Source organism: Ascaphus truei, chromosome 5 (assembly GCF_040206685.1).
Source record: "Ascaphus truei isolate aAscTru1 chromosome 5, aAscTru1.hap1, whole genome shotgun sequence".
NCBI lineage: Eukaryota > Metazoa > Chordata > Amphibia > Anura > Ascaphidae > Ascaphus > Ascaphus truei.
The window spans coordinates 176,993,149-177,020,742 of record NC_134487.1 but is presented as its reverse complement, the minus strand read 5'-3'; the positions used below and the strand labels follow the sequence as shown (position 1 = coordinate 177,020,742).

The 27,594-nt window shown below is 43.0% G+C and overlaps 1 protein-coding gene across 1 annotated transcript in view; it reads right to left on the bottom strand.

Annotated features, from left to right (window-relative positions):
- Nucleotides 1–27,490, bottom strand: part of ANTXR1 (ANTXR cell adhesion molecule 1) — a 184,732-nt gene extending 157,242 nt beyond the window's left edge. The window contains exon 1 of the mRNA XM_075601304.1: nucleotides 27,065–27,490. Coding sequence (XP_075457419.1) covers nucleotides 27,065–27,204 — 140 coding nt within the window. The 5' untranslated portion in view covers nucleotides 27,205–27,490. The remainder of the gene's footprint in view (nucleotides 1–27,064) is intronic.
- Between the last annotated feature and the right edge of the window lie 104 nt (nucleotides 27,491–27,594).

Genomic DNA, 27,594 nt, shown 5'->3' with positions numbered 1-27,594 from the left:
CCTCTGAACCCCTCCTATTCCTACCGCCTCTGAAATAAAAATTCCAATTCAATGACACGCATAGCCTATGCGTTCCATAGACACACAAAGCATAAACAAAGCATAGACACAACCACTGTAGCCTTTATTTCTGCAAGTACAGTGTAACCAGTATAGGCAAATTGACTGTATTTTTATATTTTAATCATAGTGGGCACATAGAAATATACTGTATACATTATTATACTTTTATACTGCTATGTGGATATTTCACATAATAAAACATTGTAACCGTATGGAAGCTTCTCTGACATAACATTGTAACATTGTAATATATAATAATATTATACAGGGCTCGGCAAATTAGAAAAAAAGCACACGCCCAAAAAAAAGAAAGGAAAAAGACTCCCCCCCCCTCCCCAAAGAATTCTGTCTAATTGCAACCCTCCTCTCTCACCCCCCTCACTTTACCCGCTGCCGAGTGTTACCGGCGGTGTGGTGCGGTGTCTCCGCGGCGTCATTTGATGCCACACAGCCATTTTCACACGAGTTGCAGGGGGAGCTACAGGAGGGTGGTAGGAGAATGCCGGGAGACACCACACCCATATATATATATATAATGTGTGTGTTTTCAATGGACAGCCGTGCAGGAAAACGAGAGCACACAAAGGTAGTAGTTGAAAAAAACCCTGTATTGAAGTACGTGGCACACACACCGACGATTCGGTCCTCATGGAGGGAACGTTTCAAGTGAGGTCCGAAACGTTGGTGTGTGTGCCACGTACATCAATACAGTTTTTTTGAACTACTACCTTTGTGTGCTGTCTCGTTTTTTCCTGCACGGCTGTCCAGTGAAAACGCCTTATCTATCTTACCTCTAAGGGATAAGCACCAACATCTACTCCAACACCACGCTAGTGCCAACTGCCTTACTGACATATATATATATATATATATATATATATATATATATATATATATATATATATGTGATAAAAAATCACTGGCACTCCAATAGAAATTCAATAATGAATAGGTGCATGTCCCATATAAATAATAAAAGTATACATTACGACATAGCAGCAAAAAGGGAGACAGCACTCAGGTGAATGAAAATAAATGTATTAAATACAGCACATAACTCCAACGTTTCGATCCCACAGGGGGATCTTCCTCAGGGTGGTGCAACAGACACAGGACAGTGAGTGACTTATATACCCCAACACCCAAGTGACATAAACATCTCCACATCATCAGAAAGCATCATCATCGGGCGACAAAACAGCTGTGCATAATACAATTTAATTAGATCATGCTCCAACTCCATGTCTGTACTCCTATTGGGGAATCCAAGTCACATGATCAAACCCAAGCTGTCAGTGTCATTGCATGTAAACAAACTGATGCTGCATCAGCAGGCCCGGTTTTCAAGGCAACAACATGTGTGCTCAACTCTTTAAAGGCAGCAGACACCAGTGGTTGTCATGTGTACTGCACGTGTACAGATACACCACTGCAAATGTGTATGTGCTGTAGCAGTGATGAATTTACTTCTAAACAGCACCTAAGAATAACAGATACTGGCATGCGTATATCAGTAGAATCCTATGACTGGGATTACAGCGGGTTCCATCTGTCATAGGATTCTACTGATATACGCATGACAGTATCTGTTATTCTTAGGTGCTGTTTAGAAGTAAATTCATCACTGCTACAGCACATACACATTTGCAGTGGTGTATCTGTACACGTGCAGTACACATGACAACCACTGGTGTCTGCTGCCTTTAAAGAGTTGAGCACACATGTTGTTGCCTTGAAAACCGGGCCTGCTGATGCAGCATCAGTTTGTTTACATGCAATGACACTGACAGCTTGGGTTTGATCATGTGACTTTGATTCCCCAATAGGAGTACAGACATGGAGTTGGAGCATGATCTAATTAAATTATATTATGCACAGCTGTTTTGTCGCCCGATGATGATGCTTTCTGATGATGTGGAGATGTTTATGTCACTTGGGTGTTGGGGTATATAAGTCACTCGCTGTCCTGTGTCTGTTGCACCACCCTGAGGAAGATCCCCCTGTGGGATCGAAACATTGGAGTTATGTGCTGTATTTAATACATTTATTTTCATTCACCTGAGTGCTGTCTCCCTTTTTGCTGCTATGCGGTAATGTATACTTTTATATATATATATATATATATATATATATATATATATATATATAATTATTATTATTTTTTTATTACATTTTAAGTTATGGTGAGTGAAAAAGGCAACAAAAAACCTCCACCGTTTTGTTGCCTTTTTCACCCACCATAACTTAAAATGTAATGGTAAATCTACCCAGCCTAGAAATATTGCAAAACAAGTATAAACCAACCTCCCACTGATGATACCCATTAAGGTTGAAACATGTCTGTGAGTGGTTTGACTTGCTTTGCTAGTCCCATGCTGTGCTTAAAAGCTGTGTGAACGGCGATGCATTTGCTTAAATGGGCTCCATGTGTATGGATATTCCAGGCAAAAGGTGACACATTGTGTGCTCATTTGCATGTAATTTCCCAGAATCCCTTGCTGCAGTGGGAGCACTGTATGCTAGGTGATAATGGTTGAAAGGCAGGGGTGCAGACCTGTCTAAGACATGTGCTCACAAGTCATATTCTTTATTGGCTATATATAAATATATATATATATATTGTGACAAACGCCCCTCTTTTGTAGTGCTGACATCTGTCTGGGTTCTTCCCGACACAGTCTTCTAGGGTTAATTATACAACAAACAGGATCATGCAAAGTATTATATTGCTTAAGTCAGGCTTCTGCCTGCTTTATTTTCATCCAAGTAAGGTACTGCAGCTTTAACATGTGTAGGTTAGAGGCACTCAGACATTATCATTCAGCAGTTCACTTATATCAGTGTCATAGCATTTCACACAGTGTCACTTTTAAGAAATAAAAACCAAATCATATAAAGAAATCCTATCCCTTTCAAGGAACTAACTACACATCAGAATCAGCCTCTAACTGCGAACTAACTGGGCCAACTAACCTGGTTCCCCAGCTTAAAACAATGCCCTCTCATTTAGGGTCACTAGATACAGCACAGTCTTTTAGCAACAGCAATAAACATTTGTTTTGTTTTGTCTTATCTGTTCGTGGTAGGAACACGGTCCCAAGTGTCCAGGCAAATCCTCTGGTACTGTGATACTTGGAGGGGCCGTCCACCCCGAACTAGATTCCGGGGAGCAGCAATACCCCCAGCCTCCAGGCTCTAAGGAGAGAGAGTGAAATGCAAACCTCTCTGCTCTAAATACCTGTGCAAGTGATTAGAAGAGCAGGTGAGGGAGAACTAGACCCATTGTAATCTGTGGTCTGGATTTTCCATCCAGCAGTCTGAGTTAATGTGAAGCTGTGAAATGGATCATTTTTAACTATTCCTGCACTTTCTGACCTAAAACGGGGCAGAAAGCTGCCTAACATCTTTGGACTATGTCACAATATATATATATATATACATGCTGTGATACCATCACTGTCCTCTAGGTGCTGGGATAGGGCAGCTATGGGACTTTCCAACGCACAGAGAGTTAATCTCCCTAGAAAATGCAGCAGCAGCTGCTGGGTAATTGAGAAGGCTGAACTCCTGATTGCTCATAGTGTTTTAAAAGTCAGGAAGTGACTACACACAGAAAGAGAGATTGCTGCCCCAGAGAAGGGGACAGGGAAGAGTTCTCCCCAGTTGTGGAAGCTGGCACAGCCCCCTAGGCCCACTGGACAATGGTCGCAGAGCCTTTTGGGACTGCCTGGGTTAGTAATCCCAGGAAGAAGAAGGAAGCACGAGAGACCGTGCTGAAGCGGGGTTGTCCTGTCCTTAAAATTGGACTTAGAGTGGATAGATTCTCTGAGCTCTCGTGGGGATGAGCTCCCAGACTTAACACCCAAACTAGCGGGGCCCCACAGGTCACTCGCCAGATAATATCGCACCTCATTCAGAAAATGACGATGGACGATGACGTTGAGGCGTACCTGTCAATTTTCGAGCGCACAGCAGTACGTGAAGGGTGGCCAGCTGGGCAGTGGGCTGGACTAATTGCTCCCTTCCTGGTGGGTGACTCACAAAAAGCATATTATGACTTGGAGCCAGAGCAAGCTAAAAACTATGACACGCTGAAGTCTGAGATTATGGCACGGTTAGGGGTCACCCTTGCGGTTCAAGACCAACGGTTCCACTCCTGGCGTTACAATACAGAGAAGACTCCCCGCTCTCAACTCTACGACCTTACGGCCGAGGAGATGTCCAGGAGTTCAAGTCCAGATGAGTTTTCCGTTCCCCGCTTCTTGCGCGTCAGGAGGTCCGGTAAGACTGTTCCTTGGAATAAAAGTCCCCAAGGAATCATAAACCTGCGGAAAGGAGTGGGAAGTTCCACAGCACCTAGGAGGGACTCCGCTCAAATTATTCCCAGAAGACTGGAGACAAAACCACGATCCAGTTTTGGAAAGTATACAGAGTGCTACAAATGCCATGAACTTGGACATATGGCCGCAGTTTGCCCTCGAAACTCTGAACAAATGGAGTGTAACCTTTCTGCAGGGCATTTTGTTGGCTGGGGTTCTACGGGTAAACAGATTGATACAGAGAACGGGAATTTAGAGAAAATGGAGGATACAATGAGATTTGGGATTTTCCCTTAGGAGCAATTATATGGTACTTAGAAGATGCAGCGCTAATTACCTGGAGCACCTTCACCTTGATGGGGCTCTCAATAACTCTGGCTGTACCGTGTGGCATTTTACCTTTGCAGCCGGCAGGCATGTAGCCTTGGGCCTCTCTTTCCTGAGGCCTACATTTATTCAGGCGAAAGTACCGCTGGATAACCAGTGACGCCTTCCTCAGGGTTTGATAGCGAATCCTGTTCTGTGTCATCCTAGTCAGAGACTGAATTTTTATAGTTGCTCCTTTCATAATGAGGAACCTGTTTCGTACCATGCGGGCACGGTAGAATGATTGAAGAACACAGGCTGCTTTATTCCGGCGATTAAACTGACAAATTTTCATCCCTCTGTAGGCAGCCTGTAGGATGATAGTTGCGGCGCGTTTACGCCGATAATTTTCTCTTTCCCTTCTTCCTTGGATAAGAGCTTTGCAGTGCTTCTGAATTATTCTAATGCTTTTCTCCTTTTTCAAAACGTTAAGTTCCTCCACGAGAGAATTCTGTTTTGTGCACACATGTCGCAATTCTGTTCTCAGAGCCTCCATTTCTTCCTGGTACTGGCTCTGAGTGTGCATCAATGCATTCTGTAGTGCTTCTTGCACTTCTAATTTTTCCTGAGTCAGCTGTTTCTTTACTTTTTCTGCTTGGTCAGTCAAATCAGAATTTTTCAATTTCAGAGTCTCATTTTCTTGCTTTACAGTCTCTAACTCACTCAGGGCAATCTCATGGGTTTGCTTTAACATTCCCACCTCTGTGTTCAGACCGTGGCCCTCCAGGCGTGAGTTTTGCACCTCTGTGCTGAGTGCGTGAACCTCTTGTAGAGCTTTCCCGTATTTCTGTTTTAGGATAGCAGTTACAGTGTTGGCCTTTTCCAGACTAGTCGTCACCTCTTCCAGCTCACTGCATAAGAGAGACTCTGTTTTCTTCAAAGCCTCGTGCTCTTGTAAAGCTGGGAGTATACACCTCTGTAACTCTGCGTTCGCTTCTTGCACCTTCTTCCAACATTCTCGCTCCTTCACCAAATCCTGCCACAGGACTTCATAATCATGGCGGGCAGCTTGGAGTGCAGAAACCAAAGCCTCTTTATCCTGGTTCAAGGATTCAGCTTCCCTTTGCTCCTCCTTTTCCTTTGCCACTGTTCCCGTGACAATTCTGCCGGTCCCTCCGGTCTGCAGCACATCTCGGCGCCTTTCTGACGCATGTCCTGACAGCGCAGGTTTAAGTGGCTCGGTCACTTCCCCTGTGACTTGAGGAACAGTTTTCTTTTTCTTCTTCTTTCTTTTTGCTTTATTAGCTCCAGAGATATCAGTGGTACTGGGCACACACTCACTGGTATCAGCTTCCACATCTTGCTTGCACTCACAGGGCGTTGCTTGCTTTTACAGCTGTTTGTCTTTGAAAATTTTGGGGCACACATCTTCCATGGGACCTACTTCACGACAGGCCCAGCATACTAAATTCATCTGTAGGTACGGCTCTCTTCCAGGGGCCACATACAAATCGTCGTCATCATCATCATCATCATCATCATCATCATCATCATCATCATCGTATGGCCTGAAGGGACACTGTTTTTCATGATTATGTACATTACAAAACAAACATTTCACGTCGGCCATTTTAGAAACCCGGCAGGGACAATTTGCTAGCTGCAATTTCACTCACTTCAGCAACTTACATACAGCACTTGCTAGCTGCAAATTTACTCACTTCAGCAAAAGGCATTAGCTTTACAAACAGCACTTGCTAAATGCAAATTTTTTTTTTTTTCTTCATCGAAACATTTTGGTTTTCTGTTTGGGTTCAGGGTGCTATTGCATCCACACCTCGCACATTCTCTGTGTATGCTAGAAGCACAACTGATATACGCAGTGGGACAGACTTCACTCATAGCATCTGTACTTTAGTTCAGCTGGGCGGCCATTTTAAACCCCCGCATTTATTTGCAAACCCACAGACTTTTTAGTGTCGACCCGCATTCTCCACCATATGTGACAAACGCCCCTCTTTTGTAGTGCTGACGTCTGTCTGGGTTCTTCCCGACACAGTCTTCTAGGGTTAATTATACAACAAACAGTATCATGCAAAGTATTATATTGCTTAAGTCAGGCTTCTGCCTGCTTTATTTTCATCCAAGTAAGGTACTGCAGCTTTAACATGTGTAGGTTAGAGGCACTCAGACATTTTCATTCAGCAGTTCACTTATATCAGTGTCATAGCATTTCACACAGTGTCACTTTTAAGAAATAAAAACCAAATCATATAAAGAAATCCTATCCCTTTCAGGGAACTAACTACACATCAGAATCAGCCTCTAACTGCGAACTAACTGGGCCAACTAACCTGGTTCCCCAGCTTAAAACAATGCCCTCTCATTTAGGGTCACTAGATACAGCACAGTCTTTTAGCAACAGCAATAAACATTTGTTTTGTTTTGTCTTATCTGTTTCGTGGTGGGAACACGGTCCCAAGTGTCCAGGCAAATCCTCTGGTACTGTGATACTTGGAGGGGCCGTCCACCCCGAACTGGATTCCGGGGAGCAGCGATACCCCCAGCCTCCAGGCTCTAAGGAGAGAGAGTGAAATGCAAACCTCTCTGCTCTAAATACCTGTGCAAGTGATTAGAAGAGCAGGTGAGGGAGAACTAGACCCATTGTAATCTGTGGTCTGGATTTTCCATCCAGCAGTCTGAGTTAATGTGAAGCTGTGAAATGGATCATTTTTAACTATTCCTGCACTTTCTGGCCTAAAACGGGGCAGAAAGCTGCCTAACATCTTTGGACTATGTCACAATATATATATATATACATGCTGTGATACCATCACTGTCCTCTAGGTGCTGGGATAGGGCAGCTATGGGACTTTCCAACGCACAGAGAGTTAATCTCCCTAGAAAATGCAGCAGCAGCTGCTGGGTAATTGAGAAGGCTAAACTCCTGATTGCTCATAGTGTTTTAAAAGTCAGGATGTGACTACACACAGAGAGATTGCTGCCCCAGAGAAGGGGACAGGGAAGAGTTCTCCCCAGTTGTGGAAGCTGGCACAGCCCCCTAGGCCCACTGGACAGTGGTCGCAGAGCCTGTTGTGACTGCCTGGGTTAGTAATCCCAGGAAGAAGAAGGAAGCACGAGAGACCGTGCTGAAGCGGGGTTGTCCTGTCCTTAAAATTGGACTTAGAGTGGATAGATTCTCTGAGCTCTCGTGGGGATGAGCTCCCAGACTTAACACCCAAACTAGCGGGGCCCCACAGGTCACTCGCCAGATAATATCGCACCTCATTCAGAAAATGACGATGGACGATGACGTTGAGGCGTACCTGTCAATTTTCGAGCGCACAGCAGTACGTGAAGGGTGGCCAGCTGGGCAGTGGGCTGGACTAATTGCTCCCTTCCTGGTGGGTGACTCACAAAAAGCATATTATGACTTCGTGCCAGAGCAAGCTAAAAACTATGACACGCTGAAGTCTGAGATTATGGCACGGTTAGGGGTCACCCTTGCGGTTCAAGACCAACGGTTCCACTCCTGGCGTTACAATACAGAGAAGACTCCCCGCTCTCAACTCTACGACCTTCTACACACTGGAAAGAAGTGGCTCCAGCCTGAAGTATGTACCCCAGGCGCAGTCGTTGAAAGAGTCATCCTAGGCCGGTTCCTGAGGGGTCTTCCCTGCACCATCCAGAAGTGGGTGAGCCAGAGTGACCCCAATGACACAGAGCAGTTGGTCACCTTAGTCGAATGTAATGTAACGGCCGAGGAGATGTCCAGGAGTTCAAGTCCAGATGAGTTTTCCGTTCCCCGCTTCTTGCGCGTCAGGAGGTCCGGTAAGACTGTTCCTTGGAATAAAAGTCCCCAAGGACTCATAGACCTGCGGAAAGGAGTGGGAAGTTCCACAGCACCTAGGAGGGACTCCGCTCAAATTATTCCCAGAAGACTGGAGACAAAATCACGATCCAGTTTTGGAAAGTATACAGAGTGCTACAAATGCCATGAACTTGGACATATGGCCGCAGTTTGCCCTCGAAACTCTGAACAAATGGAGTGTAACCTTTCTGCAGAGCATTTTGTTGGCTGGGGTTCTACGGGTAAACAGATTGATACAGAGAACGGGAATTTAGAGAAAATGGAGGATACAATGTGTTTTATGTGTAATGTGCCTGGCCACACAAAACAATGTCCTTTTCAGGAATGGGTATCCCGGCATGGTCCCTGTGACGGTGAGGGGGTAACCAGGTTCAATAATAAAGGTTAAGCCCGTTTGGCTACCTCTGATCCATGTCTTGGGGTTCAGGAGTGTCAGCTCTTGAGCCCAGTGATTGTTTAGGAATTGTGAATGATTATGCGACAATAAAGAATTTGTGTTTTTACCTTTCCAGGAGTGCCAGAAAGCAGAGATTGCTAGGCTGAGTTTCAATGGAAGATACACGTTTATACACTGAGTTTCAAGGGGGGTTTTACGGAGAAAGTGTTGCCAGAATGTGCCTAGCTAGTCGGGGTCCAGAGTTGCTGGATACCCCAAAAATGTACCCAGGAATCGGTTTGGAATCCCGGATACATATAGGCACATTGCTTCGGCAAAATCTCCCCTTGAAAATGCTTGCGTGACTCACCGCTAGGATTCCATACTTCAGCACAGACCAGAAAGGTAAATTGGGCATAGGGATGTGAGGTATCCCTGGAATGGTAGAGCGGTCCCTAGGTTAAGGGGGGATGCCCAGTTGGTGCCCAGGTCACCCAGGACCCTGTATAGGGGTTCTGCGGGTGCTCCAACCATAGATAAGGTTGTGAGGATTTTTAAAGTCTAGTATAGTGTGTGGGGAATATGGCTAGTAACTAATAAAGTGCAAACTTCTTATTCTATTCCCCCTAACCATAAGACTTAGGAAACTATAAATGTATGGTTTTATTAAACAGTGTGTTTAAAGTACATATATGCTTGTGCACTGTATTATGAGCTGGGTCTTTCTGGACCAATGTTCTGGGTGAGTCACTGGGCTACCAGCTTGATGCCACAATATCTACCCAGACACCGGACATGAAAGCCACAGCGGATGCCAGAGGTGTGAAGAGCATTTGGACAGGAGACTTAAGATTGAGCACTCATGTCCTGGGATGAATGGAAGTCCTTGGACTACGATTTGCCTTTCCCAGACTGTGAGGAGCCTAAACCAGTGGGTGGCGTCTGCATACCAACTGGCTGAAGTGGCAAGCTTGCACATGCCCTTGGCTGATGCAGAAGATCCACTTGCCCGGCTTCAGAAGACTGGCATCACTCTGATTGGCTGGTCAGAAATTTCCCACGCTCTGATTGGCTGTAGTATTTCATAAATGAACTCTGAAATACTATAATCCGGAGAGCAGAACATCAGCGGCAAATTTGAATGCACCAAAAGATGCTCTTGGAGAAATAGCAGCGAGCCGGCTTCAGAAATTTCAAGGCAAAATATTTTCTAAGTCCCACTTTTCGGGGCCAGGTTCTAAGAATTGAACATTGCAGTCACGGCTAGGATTGCAAGCCGCAAACAGTTCCAGGATGTTTGGAACTAACTCCCTGTCAAGGGGTTTCAGCACCTCCGGAAGAGAGAGAGTGGTCAAGAACTTTATGCCGATTTGAGATCCAGGACATTTTGGGCTGAGTCACGGCCAACTAAAAACTTTGGTTCTTTGCTTATTTCAACTAGGAAAGGCTAGTTCTTTGCCCCAGACCCCCAGTAATTGTGTCTTTCTCATGTATTTTGTATTTCACTGTGTGTTTGCCTGTTTAAGTAAATAAATGACAATTTATTTCATCAACTCATTTTGCTCAGTGTTATGATCCCCGTATAAAAGGTGTAAATGCCTGTTCTCCCCTGACAGGCTTATTTACTGGTGGCAGCAGTGGGATCATTGAGCTCTATGTTTTAAAATCCTGCAGAGTCTTCTAACATAGAAAGAAGCTCATAGATTGCGAGCTTTCAAAACAAGTGGTGACTAACACACGTTACACAAGCTAAGAAAGCTCAGGTTCTATTTGTTTAGTGCCACCAGGCGAACATGGACAGATGGACAGGACTGTACCGGTCCTGGGACCATCCCTGGATTGATGCCCGGTGTGAGGGATATGGACTTACTACTGACGGTCGGTCAAAAGCGGTGCTTGAGGGGGATCTCGAGAGGCATGAAGCCAGCATTGCTACACCTGAGGTGGTTAAAGTCACAACTGCAGTTGCTGTGTCCACTAGTCCAGCCAGGGTGCAGGAGGTCATTCTAGCACTGGTGGTAGTGGAGGTTCAAGGGGAGGAAGATGGAGGGCTCAACGTGGACTTTGTTGGGGGGCAGGATGCAGGGAGTGCATCTGTGGTAGCCCTGGTGGCTAACAGTCTCCCTATGCCCGGAATCACCGTGCTTCTCACCTCTTGGGGAACTACTTGCAGGTTCACAAGGTGGACAGTCCCCACGATCCCAGCAGGTACCCGGGGAGCAACCTGTTCCTTGGGTGGATCATCACAGTTTTAGCAAATTCATGGATGGCACAGATAAAATTGATGGGTACCTGAAGATTTTTTAAACACAGTGTCTTCGGTACCGGGTGCCAGAATGGGACTGGGTCTTGCGGTTATCGCCGCAATTTTCCGTAGCTGCCCTGGAGACCCTGCAGGCAATTCCGGCCACAGACAGCAACGACCACCGGCATGTTTTTTGTTAACCCAGTATGCCTTACAACAGAGGCACACATGTTTAGGATGGAGGAGAAATGCCACCGGGAATCCTACATACGGTTTGCCTAACGCATGATATTGCATGGGACTCAGTGGGTGGAGAGATATGATGCCACCAAGTATCACAGTCTGCTGGACTTAATGTTTAAAGAACAGTTTTTGCAGCAGTGCCCACCGGACTTAAGAGACTGGGTCTTTGACCGCAAACCAAAGACTTGCCTGGATGGTGCTAACATGGCTGATGAGTTTGTCACCACTATCCAGCAAGAAGGAGTCTGCCCTAAATGGAGCCACTCCTGCTCGGGATACCAAAAGCACTCCACAGTGGAAAAATAAAACAGCTGCAGAAGGAGGTGCACCCAAACCTGCAGAATTTAAACACGAGAGGAGGTGCTTTCAGTGCAACAAGACTGGTCATATAAAACCAGACTGTACGGACCGGCCAAGGTCCAGGGAACCCCATCAGGGCCAACGTTCTCCAGCTGCGAGGCCAGTCGCCAGCATGGGAGTGGCACACACAGCGGAGCAGAGTGCAGCCATCCAACCAGCCCAGTGAGGGACTTTGATGGAAGAATCTACATCTGCAGCCAAAGGGACAGCAGTGGAGATGGGGAGGGCATCAGATTGCACCGGTCGGGTTGCAATCCAACCATGTCCGGCAAAAGCATTTGCGGCAAGTGACGATCGGAGATCACCAAGCAGCCGGCTTGTTCGACTCCGGGCCACTGTTACTCTGGTCCGACCTGATACGGTGAGAACAGAGCATCTGCTTTCGGGCACAGGGATGCAGGTGACCATGGCAGACGTGGCATGAGGGAGGTGGGGGTTTTGCCTGGGTTGGATACTGAGGTGCTACTCAGTAACGACCTGGGGCAGGTAAAACAAAATCCTTTTCAGATAAGAAATTAACTTTCAGTATTGTACTGTGCATGCAGTTGGACACTTTTATATGTTCCACTTGCGCTTCTCCAAACTTACAGTATCTACAACAGGACAGGAAACATTCTAGACTTGTACACTTATGAAAGGTTTCATAGCATCTGTTTTTAGAAAGGAACTTGCAGTTGAGCTGCATGGTTCTTGTGAGACGCTCAGGGCCAATATGCTATAATGTTTTGGCCTCCTGCCTGAGCAGCTGTTTTGGACGCTAACTCTAAACACACCTACGATGCTTCAATCATTCCGGTCCCCGTAGGCATTTGCAAAACTCAACAGGAGAGGCAAAAAGAATCCTTCATTCTTAGAGATTTATAGGCATCTGTGGCTAGGTAACCATGGCAGTTAAATTATTTCAGCATGGCGTTAAAAAAAAAAAAAGATACAGGATTATACTTTCCAGCTAATAATTCTACCCCTGTGGTCAAGGCATTTTGGAAGTGCCATCCTATTTTGTTTAACAAAGGATGCAATTTACATTTTGTTTTGACATACTTCACCATTTCCAGTGCTTTCTGACGTACCTGGGCAAATACTAATTTTCTAGGCGCTAATCGTGCTGAATGCCTGACTGAAATGGAAGTGGAGCTTAGAGTCACTCCACTTCCGTTTCTGTATCCAGAGACCAGCCGCATCACGTCATCATTCCAGCAGTGATCACATGACACAGAAGTGCCAGGGATTGAGGCACTGAAAGGCAGCAGTCTGCTTTGGGCATTTTTTTGTGGGGGATGCAGGGGGCAATTAAAGGGGGGAAATCACCTGGACTGGAGGGTACCATAGAGCTGAACCATGCTCCCCTAGCCTCCAGGTACCCTCTTTTCCATAATATTTTGCTCTTTTTGTCGGGAGGTTCGTGGATGAATATTTGCTGCAGGACAGAAAATAGTTTCCTGGTAGCCAATAGAAAGCTGCAACATATTTATAACATCATCGGAAAATGACAACTTTCTATTGGTGAACCAGTACTTGTAGGTTTTTTGTAAAAAAAAAAAAACACCATTCAAAAAAATTAGGCGAGTGTCACGTATGGCACATGACCTGCATATGGGACAAGGGTTAATACACAGCTAATTGACCCACTTTTCACCTTCCGCAAACGTCCCTCAAATGGGTAATATCTCCCCTCAATCCATCCCAATTATCCATTTGTCACGAACAGCACACTTGTGAGCATGTGACTTAGATATGCAACCAGGGTTAATAAACAAAGCTACTCTAGCCAACTAACCATTCTCCTGCGCAAAGTACCTCAAATGAGTTCATATTAACCACCTATTAACCATAAAAATACAGTGCTTTAGATTACAGAAAATAATTATTATAAGAATATACAGTTACAATAAATGCAGCACAGTTTCCTGAAATAAAAGGATAAAACAAACAGAAATCCCTATACAGTATGTTATCATAGGTCCTTTCCCAGAGAGGTCACTGGAGTAGAAGAGAATTCACGTGTGCTGATTCCAAAACACACCTCTGTTGAATTCTAATTTTCTATTCAAACATGCCAACATTTATACCCAGACCTTCTTGTCACGTGTGCTGATTCCAAAACACACCTCTGTTGAATTCTAATTTTCTATTCAAACATGCCAACATTTATACCCAGACCTTCTTGCATTGAAACACACATAAGACCCACCCCTGTTGTAAATCAGCTACTTGGCTGACGTTTTTATGACTTGGGGGAAGAAAAAGTTCTCTTTTGACATTTAAAATCTTGACTGAATATATAAAAGGCCTCATAACTTTATTTCCGTAATACTTCGACAGACGCCATCTTCACCGTTGTGTCTGTGTACTTCATATACATGTATGCATATAACATTTTAAAGCCTAACGTCTGTTTTTGCATGAGAAACAGATATCTGTCTTTGGCACCTCTTACCCCTGCAGTGTGTGGTATGATTTGATTTATCTTATCGCAACGGTGATAAATATGTACCTGTTATCAGAATAGGTGTAATCGCATGATATCCTCATTTTTAATAAAGTCCTCCAACTAAGTGGTGACCTTTGTCACCTCTCTGTGATGCACAAGTGATAATAAGAGAATGATACGGTTTTATTTGAGGCTGACAGACCATGATCTGGCTATCGTCCCTAGCCTTCTAAACTGCACATATTTCACTTTTAGTGGGCCAACACTGATAGCCCCGTCCCCCCAATTAAGCCCTCTTTGTAGATCACCACAGTCACAGAAAGGTCTTGACCTGTCATAAACACAATTTCTTGTATTTTTAACACAATTTCTAACTAACGTTAATCCCCAAAGTACCAGATCGATTAAAATACTTAATATTCCCATAATTTTTATTAGAGAGGATCACCATTTGATGGCAGTGGCATCAAAAAATGGAGAGGGAAAGGGACATTGGATACAGTTACAATTGTGGTGTTTTTCACTGAATAAAGGAGCGCATTTTTATATGGACTGGATTTAATTCCTTTTGGTCATAGAAAGAATTTGGGAGCAGTTAAGCAAAAGCACATATTATAATGGAATGTTATTTATTTTCTGTTTCAAAAATTTCTGCCAGGTCAAAATAAGCATAAACATTCATGGCAAAGGAGTTTTGTCAAATGTAAGGAAGTTCATTAATGAACTATTTACATTTGATGCAGCCACAAACATAAAATAACTGTGAAAAAAATCGCTGTGCATCAAAGCAAACTTTTTTTTAGATACAGAGATCCCATATTTTGGGAATAACCTATAAAATAGCATACACACATGGATGTGCTTAGTATACATATGATGAACATTTTCGATGGTTATCCTCAATTGTGGTCAGGTTTCAGAGGCAAAGGAACATCAGAACAAGAGGTCATGCTTTGAAGCTGGAGGGTAGCAGACTCCGAGGGATGAACCGTACATCTTTACTGTAAGATGCATGAATGGCCTTCCAGAAGAGATGCTGAAATGCATTAACCACTGCGCTGCCAGAGCGGGAACAATCTGTTAGCAAAGGCGTTTAAAAAGTCTAGTTGCCTCTCATGGCCACTAAATGCACTATAGACAACTATTGGAAACAAGCCCAACCTGGATGGCATTTTTAGGCACAAAAATTAGGTCCTGCTCACCGAAAGGCTATTGAGTATTCTTAATGGGTCTTATGATTTTGTGACATGTAGAATCCCTGGACGGTGTCCACATATGCTTAACTGGTATTGAGAGGTTACATCATTTAATTTAGCCCTTGACAAAAATACAGTTGTGTGTAGAAATGGAATATGAGTATGCTTTGTTACCATGTATTTTCATATGAAAAGACGGAAGAGATCAGGAGCAACAACAATGAAGATAGCATCCCAAAAGTAATGCTGGAACCCAGGTTAGTGTAAAAATATGAAAAGGCTTTATTTGGACATACAAATGTGTAGCAGTCTCCAGGGAAAAACTCCCACGAATTTCATGCCTGTGTGGCGTTTTCTCAAGGAGTAATGCAAGACTGAATCAAAGACATATATATATATATAGTGCAGAATAAATGAGTTCTTCAGTATTAGGTGATACCTTTTTTATTGGACTAACAATTTATGTCATAGGACAAGCTTTCGAGAGTTATCATCTCTTCTTCAGGTCAAGCAATACTGATATACAAAGGATTCAATGGCTAAAACAGTGTAGAGAGAGGGGAAAAAAAAAAACCAACAGATATTTACTGTAGATATAGGGTGTATATATATATATATATATATATATACATACATATATACATACATTCAGTGGTGTGAAAAAGAAAGTACACCCTCTTTGAATTTTATGGTTTTACATATCAGGACACAATAACAATCATCTGTTCCTTAGCAGGTCTTAAAATTAGGTAAATACAACCTCAGATGAACAACACCACATGAAATATTACACTGTCATGATTTATTTAACAAAAATAAAGCCAAAATGGAGAAGCCATGTGTGAAAAACTAAGTATACCTTATGATTCAATAGCTTGTAGATCCACCTTTAGCAGCAATAACTTGAAGTAATCGTTTTCTGTATGACTTTATCAGTGTCTCACATCGTGGGGGAATTTTGGCCCACTCTTCTTTACAACATTGCTTCAGTTCATTGAGGTTTGTGGGCATTTGTTTATGCTCAGCTCTCTTAAGGTCCAGCCACAGCATTTAAATCGGGTTGATGTGTGGACTTTGACTGTGCCATTGCAACACCTTGATTCTTTTCTTTTTCAGCCATTCTGTTGTAGATTTGCTGGTGTGCTTGGGATCATTGTCCTGTTGCATGACCCAATTTTGGCCAAGCTTTAGCTGTCGGACAGATGGCCTCACATTTGACTGTCGAATACTTTGGTATACAGAGGAGTTCATGGTCGACTCAATGACTGCAAGGTTCCCAGGTCCTGTGGCTGCAAAACAAGCCCAAATCATCACCCCTCCACCACCGTGCTTGACAGTTGGTATGAGGTGTTTGTGCTGATATGCTGTGTTTGGTTTTCGCCAAACGTGGCGCTGTTCATTATGGTCAAATATCTCCACTTTGGTCTCGTCTGTCCAAAGGACATTGTTCCAGAAGTCTTGTGGTTTGTTCAGATGCAACTTTGCAAACCTAAGCCGTGCTGCCATGTTCTTTTTAGAGAGAAGAGGCATTTTCCTGGCAACTCTTCCAAACAAACCATACTTGTTCAGTCTTTTCTAATTGTACTGTCATGAACTTTAACATTTAACATGCTAACTGAGGCCTGTAGAGTTTGAGATATAACTCTTTGTTTTTTTGCAATTTCTCTGAGCATTGCACGGTCTGACCTTTGGGTGAATTTGCTGGGATGTCCACTCTTGGGAAGATTGGCAACTGTCTTGAATGTTTTCCACTTTTGAATAATCTTTTTCACTGTAGAATGCTGGACTTTAAATTGTTTGGAAATGGCCTTATAACCCTTCCCAGATTGATGGCAGCAACACATGCTTCTCTAAGATCATTGCTGATGTCTTTCCTCCTTGGCATTGTGTTAACACACACATGAATGCTCCAGACCAGCAAACTGCTAAAACTTTGGCTTTGAGGTGGTCACACTTGCTGATGATCAATTAATCAATGGCATTTGATTAGCAGCACCTGTCTGCTTCTTAGCATCTTAATTCCTATGGAAGCAGTAGGGGTGTACTTAGTTTTTTCACACATAGCTTCTCCATTTTGGCTTTATTTTGGTAAATAAATCATGACACGGTCTAATATGTCATGTGTTGTTGTTCATCTGAGGTTGTATTTACCTAATTTTAAGACCTGCTAAGGAACAGATGATTGTTATTAAGTCATGATATGTAAAACCATAGAATTCAAAGAGGGTGTACTTTCTTTTTCACACCACTGAATATGTGTATATAATAGTTTTAAAAATATCCTAATGCAGAGAGCCGTGAACGGCATCTAGCGGCTGTTCGCGCCAATAAAATGGCGCGATTGTCTCCTTTTTGCCTCGCCAGAAAAAATTGGCAAGAAGCTGCCGCTCGCGGCCATTGCAAAGGGAAAAAAAAGGCGCAAATTTGTTTTTACACGTTTCTGAAGCGCGCATCTCGCCAATTTAAACTCGCCACACGCATCCATGTTAAACATAGCAGAATTCGCACTTTTCTGCATATGGAGAATAAAACTCTCCAAAAAAGGTACTTTTTACTAAATTCGCCATTTTTAAAATTCGCTGCTCTCTGCATAGGCCCCCTAGTCAATTGAACACACTGGTTAAGGTGTAGTCTAGGTACACCTTTCACTGGAAAGGGTTTTAATTATGCCATGATTGTTTGTTACATTCAGCTGTGTCTACTTCTTTTATAATTCATGTGCATATATATATATATATATATAAGTACCTTTTTTGGAGAGTTTTATTCTCCATATGCAGAAAAGTGCGAATTCTGCTATGTTTAACATGGATGCGTGTGGCGAGTTTAAATTGGCGAGATGCGCGCTTCAGAAACGTGTAAAAACAAATTTGCGCCTTTTTTTTCCCATTGCAATGGCCGCGAGCGGCAGCTTCTTGCCAATTTTTTCTGGCGAGGCAAAAAGGAGACAATCGCGCCATTTTATTGGCGCGAAAAGCCGCTAGATGCCGTTCGCGGCTCTCTGCATTAGGATATTTTTAAAACTGGCGAGATTGAGGTTCTCGCCAGCCGCGAGGCGAGTTTTACAAATAGAAAAGAAAAATTGGCGCGTTTTTCGGAACTCGCCATTTTCTGCTGTTTTCTGCGCGATTTTCTCCAAAAAATGGCGAATTTCGAAATAGCGCTGCTCTCTGCATAGGCCCCTAGGTGTTTAAAATACAACGGAATTTCAAATAGCTGGAATGGGTCCTGATTTAGACAATTCTAATGTATATCTTTCAATACTGATGTGTATATTGATGCATATGGAAGGGTAGGAAAATAAACCTAACATAAATACCAATACCTATATAAGGAATCAAGTATAGAGATATGTTGATACTGTATGATTTAGAGCCACAAAATGTCAAGAATGATTGCAAGCTCAAAAATACAACAATTGTTAGTAAAAACAGCAATAAACACAATAATATCCTCCTACATGAGATCTATCGAGTGGAGTTCATCAATTGGAGAAACATTTATAATGGTGGACTCATAGAACACATTTTAATTACCATTCAGTGTTTAGACCGTATGGTTGCAAAGTATTAAGGGTAAAGATTCAAAATGCCTCCCTCTGGTAAAGTAATTTAACCCTATTAATAATTAGTAATAGTAATTCCCACCCTGTTTGGGGGCAGGGACATGTTCCAAAGCTACACAGTTGAGTGAATTGAGAGAACCTAATGAACATTGGGCAAAATGTTTTCAAACCAGGTGGCTGACATCCGCTCTGGCAATTAATCTAATATGTTCCAGAAGTCGTACTTTTAGTAATCTAGTAGTAAGTCAAATATACTGTTTTTGGCAACCACAGATCAATAAATAGACAACATGGTTAGTCTGACATGTAATAAAAGATTTAATAGAAAACCTTCTGGTCTTATCTTTGTTGACAAAAGTCTGTGTTTTTTTGTAAATAAGGCCGGATCTTGCAACGGCCTCACTTATATGAACCTCTCATATGGGGAAATAAGCTGGTATGGTGGCCCGGTTTAGATGTTTGTAACATACTGGGTGATAACATGTTGCCCAATGTTTCTGACTTTTTAAAGACAACTCATGGATCAGAGGATACCATTTTGCGAATGAGTAGGTCTAGAAAGAGAATTCTCCAATGTTTCCTAACTATTGAGGCTATGGCATGGACCTCAGACTTTACACCCACACGTGATATGCAACTTTATATGATAACACGGTTTGTAAGCATACTCCAGAGTGCACTACAGCAGACATTTTCACAGGTATTTTCTTAGCTTGTATCACTGAATATCATAGTTGTTCCAATAGATTTTTACCTCTTCACCCTTCCCTTTTTCCTTTTTTGTATCACACCCTTTTTCTCCTGAAAATGGCTTAAATAACATGAAATAAATAAACAGTTAAAAAAAAAAAAGTCTAGTTGCGTAGTTGTGTCCAGCCCATTTCTGGCTTCTGGAAATACAAAATAAATGAGCATGATCACAAAATCATTAATGATACAACATCTTGTTTGTGTTCTATGGGACGATCACTGGTTAAAATCTTTAACAACAAACTATTTCATAACAGGCCAGATGTCTGCAGGATTTTCCATATGGGTTCCTGCAGTTGTGTTTGCTGCAGGAATTCTGATCAATCTCTCCCATGCTGGTTTTAGGCATACTGTAGGAACACGTTTCATTCATTGGAAATCAGACACTTATTTGGAAAGTAGTCTTGCTTTTTAGGAGGCTCACTCTGGAAGACAGTTTCAATCACTTCAGTAGCCTTCAGCCTCAAATATTAGGTACTGTATTGATATTGTATTTTGTAGCCAGCCTCACTCATTCCAGAATTAGTTGCTTTGCACATCCGTCAATGGAGATTAATTTGTTAAAGGCAGAAATATTCCATAACAATTGTATTTGCCTCAAAAGAAAACCCATACTCATGAATATGAACAGCCTAAGAACTAATTCTCTCACATTCTAGCCAGTGTTATTCCATTCCAAAGTAATATTTTGGTACTAAGCCTTCATTTCTCAATTCCACATGCTCAGCAATGTAGTACAGATTGCAGAGTAAGGCTTTATTTGTCGTTTAATCTATATCCAGCACAGATTGCCCAACAATGCAATTTCTTACGGAGTACTCCATCATGTTCCCTTATTAGCACTTAATTAGTAGCATTTACTGTACAACTGGATTAATTTCCCTTGTGCCCAACACCCAATGGGAACTTTACATTAGGCTATATTGATGCAATTGATTTAACATTGGATCTTATTGAGTCCACGTCAAAGGCAACACATTTGTTTCAAAGTTTAAAACGTGTGTGTGTTTCTTGGGTAGGGCTAAACTAGTTTAGACTATGAAAAATTGTAAAAGCAAGAAACACAAAGATCAGGGCGAGCACAGCCAACCACTGTCCACCTCCTTCCACTCAATACATTGAGCCCACCAGCACAAACCCACCTCTACCCGCTCAGTACATTGGACCCACCAGCACAAACCTGTACCTTCCACTCAGTACATTGGACCCACCAGCACAAACCTCTACCTTCCGCTCAGTACATTGGACCCACCAGCACAAACCTCAACCTTCCACTCAGTACATTGGACCCACCAGCACAAACCTCTACCTTCCGCTCAGTACATTAGGCCCACCAGCACGAAACTTCCTCTTTGCATTCAACACTTTGGGCCAGCCTGCAAACCCCCTGCTTAACAAATTGGGCCTGCAGGCACAACCTTGTCTTGTTCAGTGCATTGGGCCTGTCGGCACCAGCTCCCCTCCCATCTCCCCACCCCAGGCTCAACACTTAGACAGGGACCAGGTAATGGCTGTAGTCCCGAGCCCCGGTTATTCATATACCTGCTCCCTATAACTCCTCTTACTTCTCCCTATAACTCCTCCTATTTCTCCCTATAACTCCTATTGCTAGTGCTACATATAACCTCTGCCTCTAACTCCTCCTATTGCTCCATATAACCTATCCCTATAACTTCTCCCAAACTGAAAGGAGCAGAAAAAATGTAGCCTACCTTGATGCTAAGAGATATACAGTATGATTAGTATGTATATGTAACATCAGTATAGTGCCAACATTGCAATGGGCCCTTTGATTGCATTGCAGCTTGGCCAGCAGAGAAGAGATTAACATTCACAATGTAGACCACAATATGGCAAAACCCCAGTGGGAAGCAGATAAAATGTGCTGAGCATCAGTGGGAGGGAGCATATACTGAATGGTTTATGTCAATGATTAGCTTGGGCATATTTCTATATTTTTCTTGGCATCGTCGCAAAAAAATGACCTCACGGCTGAATTAATTTAACTCAAAACAAGAATCCTTCTGCATGAATTTAGCATTTGCACTGAGCTTTCTCATAAAGAATAGCATAGATATATCGAGAGAGAGAGAGAAAGAGTTGCTCCCTATATAAGAGTATCATAATACACTGCAGCATGGTGACTATAAGCAGAAGGTTAAGAATTTTCTCCGGCTCCAATCAAAGCATGCACTGTACCTTTAAATGAGCTACAGTTCAGTAATTGAATGCATAGGGACATACGCAAGTGCATACATTGTGAGACGATTAGATTTCACATCTTGGTCCCATTCTCCTTAAATAACCGGAATAGTTTACACATTTACATATGGCGTACCCCATTGACCGCTGCTATGATTGATTTCAGTTCGGATGGAGAGCATTACCATTGAATCCTATATGTGATGTTCCATGATACCGGGCATGTCAAGAGTCGCGTATTAGAAGGAAATCTGAAACTGGAAGACAACCTCACTGAAGTCTCACTCACTGGAAGTAAGTCACACATTAGAAGGACATCTGAAACTGGGAGATAACCTCACTTAAATCTCACTCACTGGAAGGAAGTCTTACTCATTGGAAGGCAGTCACACTCAGAAGGCATTCTCACTCATTGGAAGGCAATGCCACTCAGTGGGATGCAGTTTCACACATTAGAAGGAAGTCTCACTGTCATGGGACACCAGGTTATTTACACCTTTCTACCAGGATCATAAATTGAGCAAAACAAGTTAAGGAAATAAATTGTAGTTTATTCAGCATAAATTCGCTTACACACACTGATACACAAAATACAGACAAAAGACACACTTACTTTGGGACTGGGGTCCAAAACGAGACTTTCCTAGGTGCAGGGAACTCTATGGAAGAGTTTTACCCTGACCAGGACTTAGCCCGGAATCTCCTGGAACCCAAATCGGCATAAAATTCCATACGCACCGCTATGTTTTCTTCTGAGAACTTGGTCCCTCCTGACCGCGAGTTAGTCCAAATCTCCTGGAACTCAAATCGACATAAAATCCCAGCCGCGTCCGCTACGTTCGTTTCTGAGAACTTGGTCCCAAAAAGCTGGACTTAGACTCTGTCAGGCAGGCTTTTCAGACTCAAAATTGAAGCCTGTTGCTCTGCCATTCGAACAAAAGCAACTTTGAAAAGCCCGCCCGCGCTCTACTAGGAGGATTTGTTCCTGTAAAGTACACCTAATTTAGCATAGGTTTTGGATGTCAAGGTATCAATGTGCATCCCAAATGTTAAACGGGAGTCAAACCATATGCCCAAGTATTTAAAACTAGTAACAGGATAGTGTGGTATTAGCGTTTGTTCTGATCTGGAGCTCAGTAATTGGAAACTTTAAAAATTTAGCCTTGGTCCCAAATACCATTGTTATAGTTGTCCGTGTTTAAAAACAGTTTGTTTAGGGAAATCCAATTTTCAAGTCTCAAAAAGTCAGATTGAAGTGTGTGTTCAAGGTCGGAGAGGCTAGGGCTGTGTGCATATAAGATCTGCATACATGTGTATTGAAGCTCCCTTACAAGCTGTTCTTTTCTAAGACATTGGTCCCTCCTGACCGCGAGTTAGTCCAAATCTCCTGGAACTCGAATCGGCATAAATTCCCAGTCGTGACCACTACGTTCATTTCTGAAAACTTGGTCCCAAAAAGCTGGACTTAGACTCTGGTGGGCAGGCTTTTCAGACTCAAAATCGAAGCCGGTTGCTCTGCTATTTGCACAGAAGCAACTTTGAAAAGCCCGCCCGCGCTCTTACTACCAGAGACTTGGAATCTGATTGGCTCATCAATTCTTATAGTATTTTCAGTTTCATAAAACTGAGCAGAAAATCAACGCGTGGGAACTTTCCCAAGCAGCCAATCAGAGCCAAGCCTGCTAGAAAAGCCGGGGTCAGCGGGAAACCGAAATAGCCAAGAGACATGCGCAAGCCTGCCACCTCTCTCCCTGGCTATCTCAATGCCACACGCTGGGCGGCTCCACCAGGTCTGACAGAACAAGTGGCATCCCGGAGGACTGCCATTGATTTCTGGACCTGGTACTGCACCTTTCCCTGCTGACCAAATGCTATTCACACCTCTGGGCATCCTCTGGCTGCTTTGAACTCTGAAGTCCAGCAAGACTTACCGGCGCCTATGGGTTAGCTCGGGCTGCCTGTTTGGACATCGGTTCTGAATGTAAAAAGCACATGACATTATATTAAAGTATATTTTAATACACTTCTGATCTCTGGGTACAGGGGACAGAAAAGGAAAAATATTGTAGCTTTATTTCTATCTTCCTCATTCCCCACACACTTTCCCTTGGACTCAGTTTGGACTCTCAGAGTCCCCCCTCAACCTTATATATGATTGGGTCTCCCACAAACCCTATACTGGTTGTGGCTCACCTTGGCACTAGCTGGGGTACCCCTCAACCTAGGGATTCCCTCAGCTACAGGAATACATGTTTTATCCCTGTGCCTCATTCTCCTTTCTGGGCTGTGCTGAAGCAGGGTGCCCTAGTGGTGAGTCGTGCTGCGGTTTCAGGGGGAGATATTGCTGGGGAAATGTGCCTACATGTATCCGAGAATCCGGCATGATTTCCGAGTACATTTATGGGGGAAGCAACAACTCCAGACCCCAACCTCCTAGGCACATTCTGTCAACGGTTCCTCCGCAACCCCCCCCCTTGAAACTCATACCCTAACAATCCCTGCTTGATTGCATGCCCAGAAAGGGAAAAACCCAAAAAACTGATTTTAATACATACAGTATATCACAGTGATACAATGTTACTGGGTTCAAGAGCTGACTCTCTGGGATCCTTATACACGGACCAGGGGTAACCAAAACAGGCTTGGCCTTTATTGTATAGTCTGGTTCCCCCCTCCTGTCACACTCACTCACTAGGAGACAGTCGCACTAATTAGAAGGAATTCTTACTCATCGGAAGGCAGTCTCACTCATTGGAAGATTGACAGCCATTCTTGTTGAAAGGTAGTTTCACTCATTAGAAGATTAGAAAGAAGTCTCACTCATGGGAAGGATGTCTCACTAATTAGAAGGAAGTCTACTCTCATTGGAAGGCATGCTCACTCATTGAAAGGTAATCTCACTCATTGGAAGATTGGAAGGCAGTCTCACTCATTGAAAGGTTGTCTCACTCATTGGAAGATTGGAAGGCAGTCTCACTCATTGAAAGGTTGTCTCACTCATTGGAAGATTGGAAGGCATACTCACTCATTGAAAGGTAATCTCACTCATTGGAAGATTGGAAGGCAGTCTCACTCATTTCTTACTCATTGGAAGATTGGAAGGCAGTCTCACTCATTGAAAGGTAGTCTTACTCATTGGAAGATTGGAAGGCAGTCTCACTCATTGAAAGGTTCTTACTCATTGGAAGATTAGAAGGTGTTCTCACTCATTAGAAAGCAGTCTCGCTCATGGGAACGCAGTCTCACTTATTAGGAAAGCAGTCTCACTCATTGCAAGGTAGTCTCACATATTGTATGGCAGTGTTACTTATTACATGGCAGCTTCACTCACTGGAAGGCAGCATGACTCATTAAAGGCCGGTCTCACTTATTGGAAGGAAATCTTACTGATCACATGGCAACCTCAACCACTGGAATACAGTCTCGCTCATTGGAAGACAATCTCACTCATTTCATTGCAGTATTGTGTTAGAAGGCATGTTTCATCATTAGAAAACAATCTTATTAATACTGTATGAAAGCAGCCACGCTCCTAAATCCTCTAGGAATCTGTCCCACGCATTAGAAAGTAATCTCACATACATGTAATATTAGTGGGCGTATAGACATCATTTGCAGCTTAGAACAATAACAGAAATTGTACCACACTGCGGAATATGTTGGCAATTTACAAATAAGCGGTAATAATGCAAAAGAAGAAGAGAGGGAGACTGAAAACATAAATTAAGGAGTGGAATGTGCTCAATGCTCACTGCAAACAGACCTGGAGTTACAGTAGGTATAACAAAGAGAATCAGAGCCCAGGCAGAAGGGGGTCTGATTCCCTTTCATATCACTGGTAAAACGTCCATGGGACAGAAATTCTATAAAACGCTCAATGAGCACAGCTGGCAAATCAGTGTAATACTCAGGAGCGGTAACCCCAGCTAACATTCAGCTGAAGAAGAAAACAGCTGTCTCAGCTTTTTTTTTTTTTCCATGCCTTGGGCTATGTGCTCGGTGCAGTCAGAGCCAATGTTAACCAAAAATAAGCTCTTTATTTAAACGTGGCTTTAAAGGTTGGGATTTGAGGCTGGGTTACCCTTGGATCATAGCCCAACAGGTTATGTGCTGTAAACTATTATGGAACTCAAAAGTTGTGTTACCACCAGTTAACGTTTTACAGGTAAAGGGCCACATGAGAGTTGATAACAAGACAAGTGAAGCTGATTCCGTGGGTTTCTACAAGGGAAATAGACACACAGGAGGTGGGTAATGCCAGTTCAGTGCAGCTATGATGTGGAATTTAAACCGTTTCCACGCCTTTAAGTAGAGGGTAACAGCCCTTGTTGAGGGTACATGAAGATAATATTTTTGAGGTTTTAGAATTGAGGGAATCCAGGTTCCTTTCGTGTAAATATCCCTGAGGAACATTATTGATGAGATTCGTAGCCTACTGTATTATGAAAATGCTGCTCTTCATATCTCTAAACTCACTCAGTGGCAACTACTTACAAAAGTCTACTGGGTGCAATACAGATAAGAGAACAGTTAATCAAAGAAAGGAATCTAATGGGATGTTCTTGTCTGATAAATGGGGTGCAGCTTTTGCTGCACCGGTATCCTCTAAGCATTACAACCCAGGAGATATTGAATAACCCTTCATTGCTATCACTGTTCTAAAAGTCGGGATCACCTTCATACTCACTTCAGTTGTCCCTTTATACCTCATTGGGAACACTCTTTTAGGTGTCACCCAAATGGAAATCAATAGGTTCAGTGCTTTGTAAAGTGCTGCTCACAAGCCAATTTCTAAACAAAGAGTAAGTCATATACTAAAGTGTCAAGCGTGCCATTCAGGCCAAAATGACACAGTGTTTCCATTATTATTTTTGATATACTTTGCATTTAACTCCTTCACTACATTGCAATGCATTGCTAGTTCCTCTAGCAGCATAGGAGTCCATTGTTCTAATTAAATAACCCAGAAAACATAGCAAAGCAAGCCCCTTTAAATCTGGAACATCCATGAGTTACTCATACTGTAGCACCTAATTGTGTCATTTTAGCTTTATCAAGTACCCCGACACCTTCATTAGCCTCAACGGAACAATGCACCGAGAGTGGCTAACATCCCAATAGTTAAATCCAGACTTACTTGTCTAGTACAAAGTACAAATCAAAACCTCCGTAGCAAGAGGGACTGCCGCTTTCTCTTGTACCACCTTGTCCATCACAGAGGAGAAGAAACATCGCAAGGAGGAAGGGTGTAAAGCCAAAGTGTCTGGCCGTAGCCATCCCGAGTAGTGTTCGCAAAGTCAAGAAAAGTTGCCCCTCGAAGATGCACCAGAGCACATTCCACTCCAAGAGAGTCACCAAATATCTACAAACGATATCTCCGCTTCTCAGATTGTCCTGGATGTTATAATCTACAGTATGTTCCCTTCCAACTCTGTGGTTCAGTTTCTGATTTCACTGCTTTTGCTGCTGTGTCTTGGTTTTTTTTGTGTGTTAAAGAGGGCTTTGCATCACATTTGTATGCAGCTCAGAGGAGGCTCTGCTTCTTTTTGTTTTATAGGATAAAAGTTCTTCCTGACAAACTTACTTTCTCCAAGACTTTTTTTTTCTCCTTAAGAAAGTTCAGAAAGAATAAACCCTGACACCTTGTGAGGATCAAGCAGAATGCAG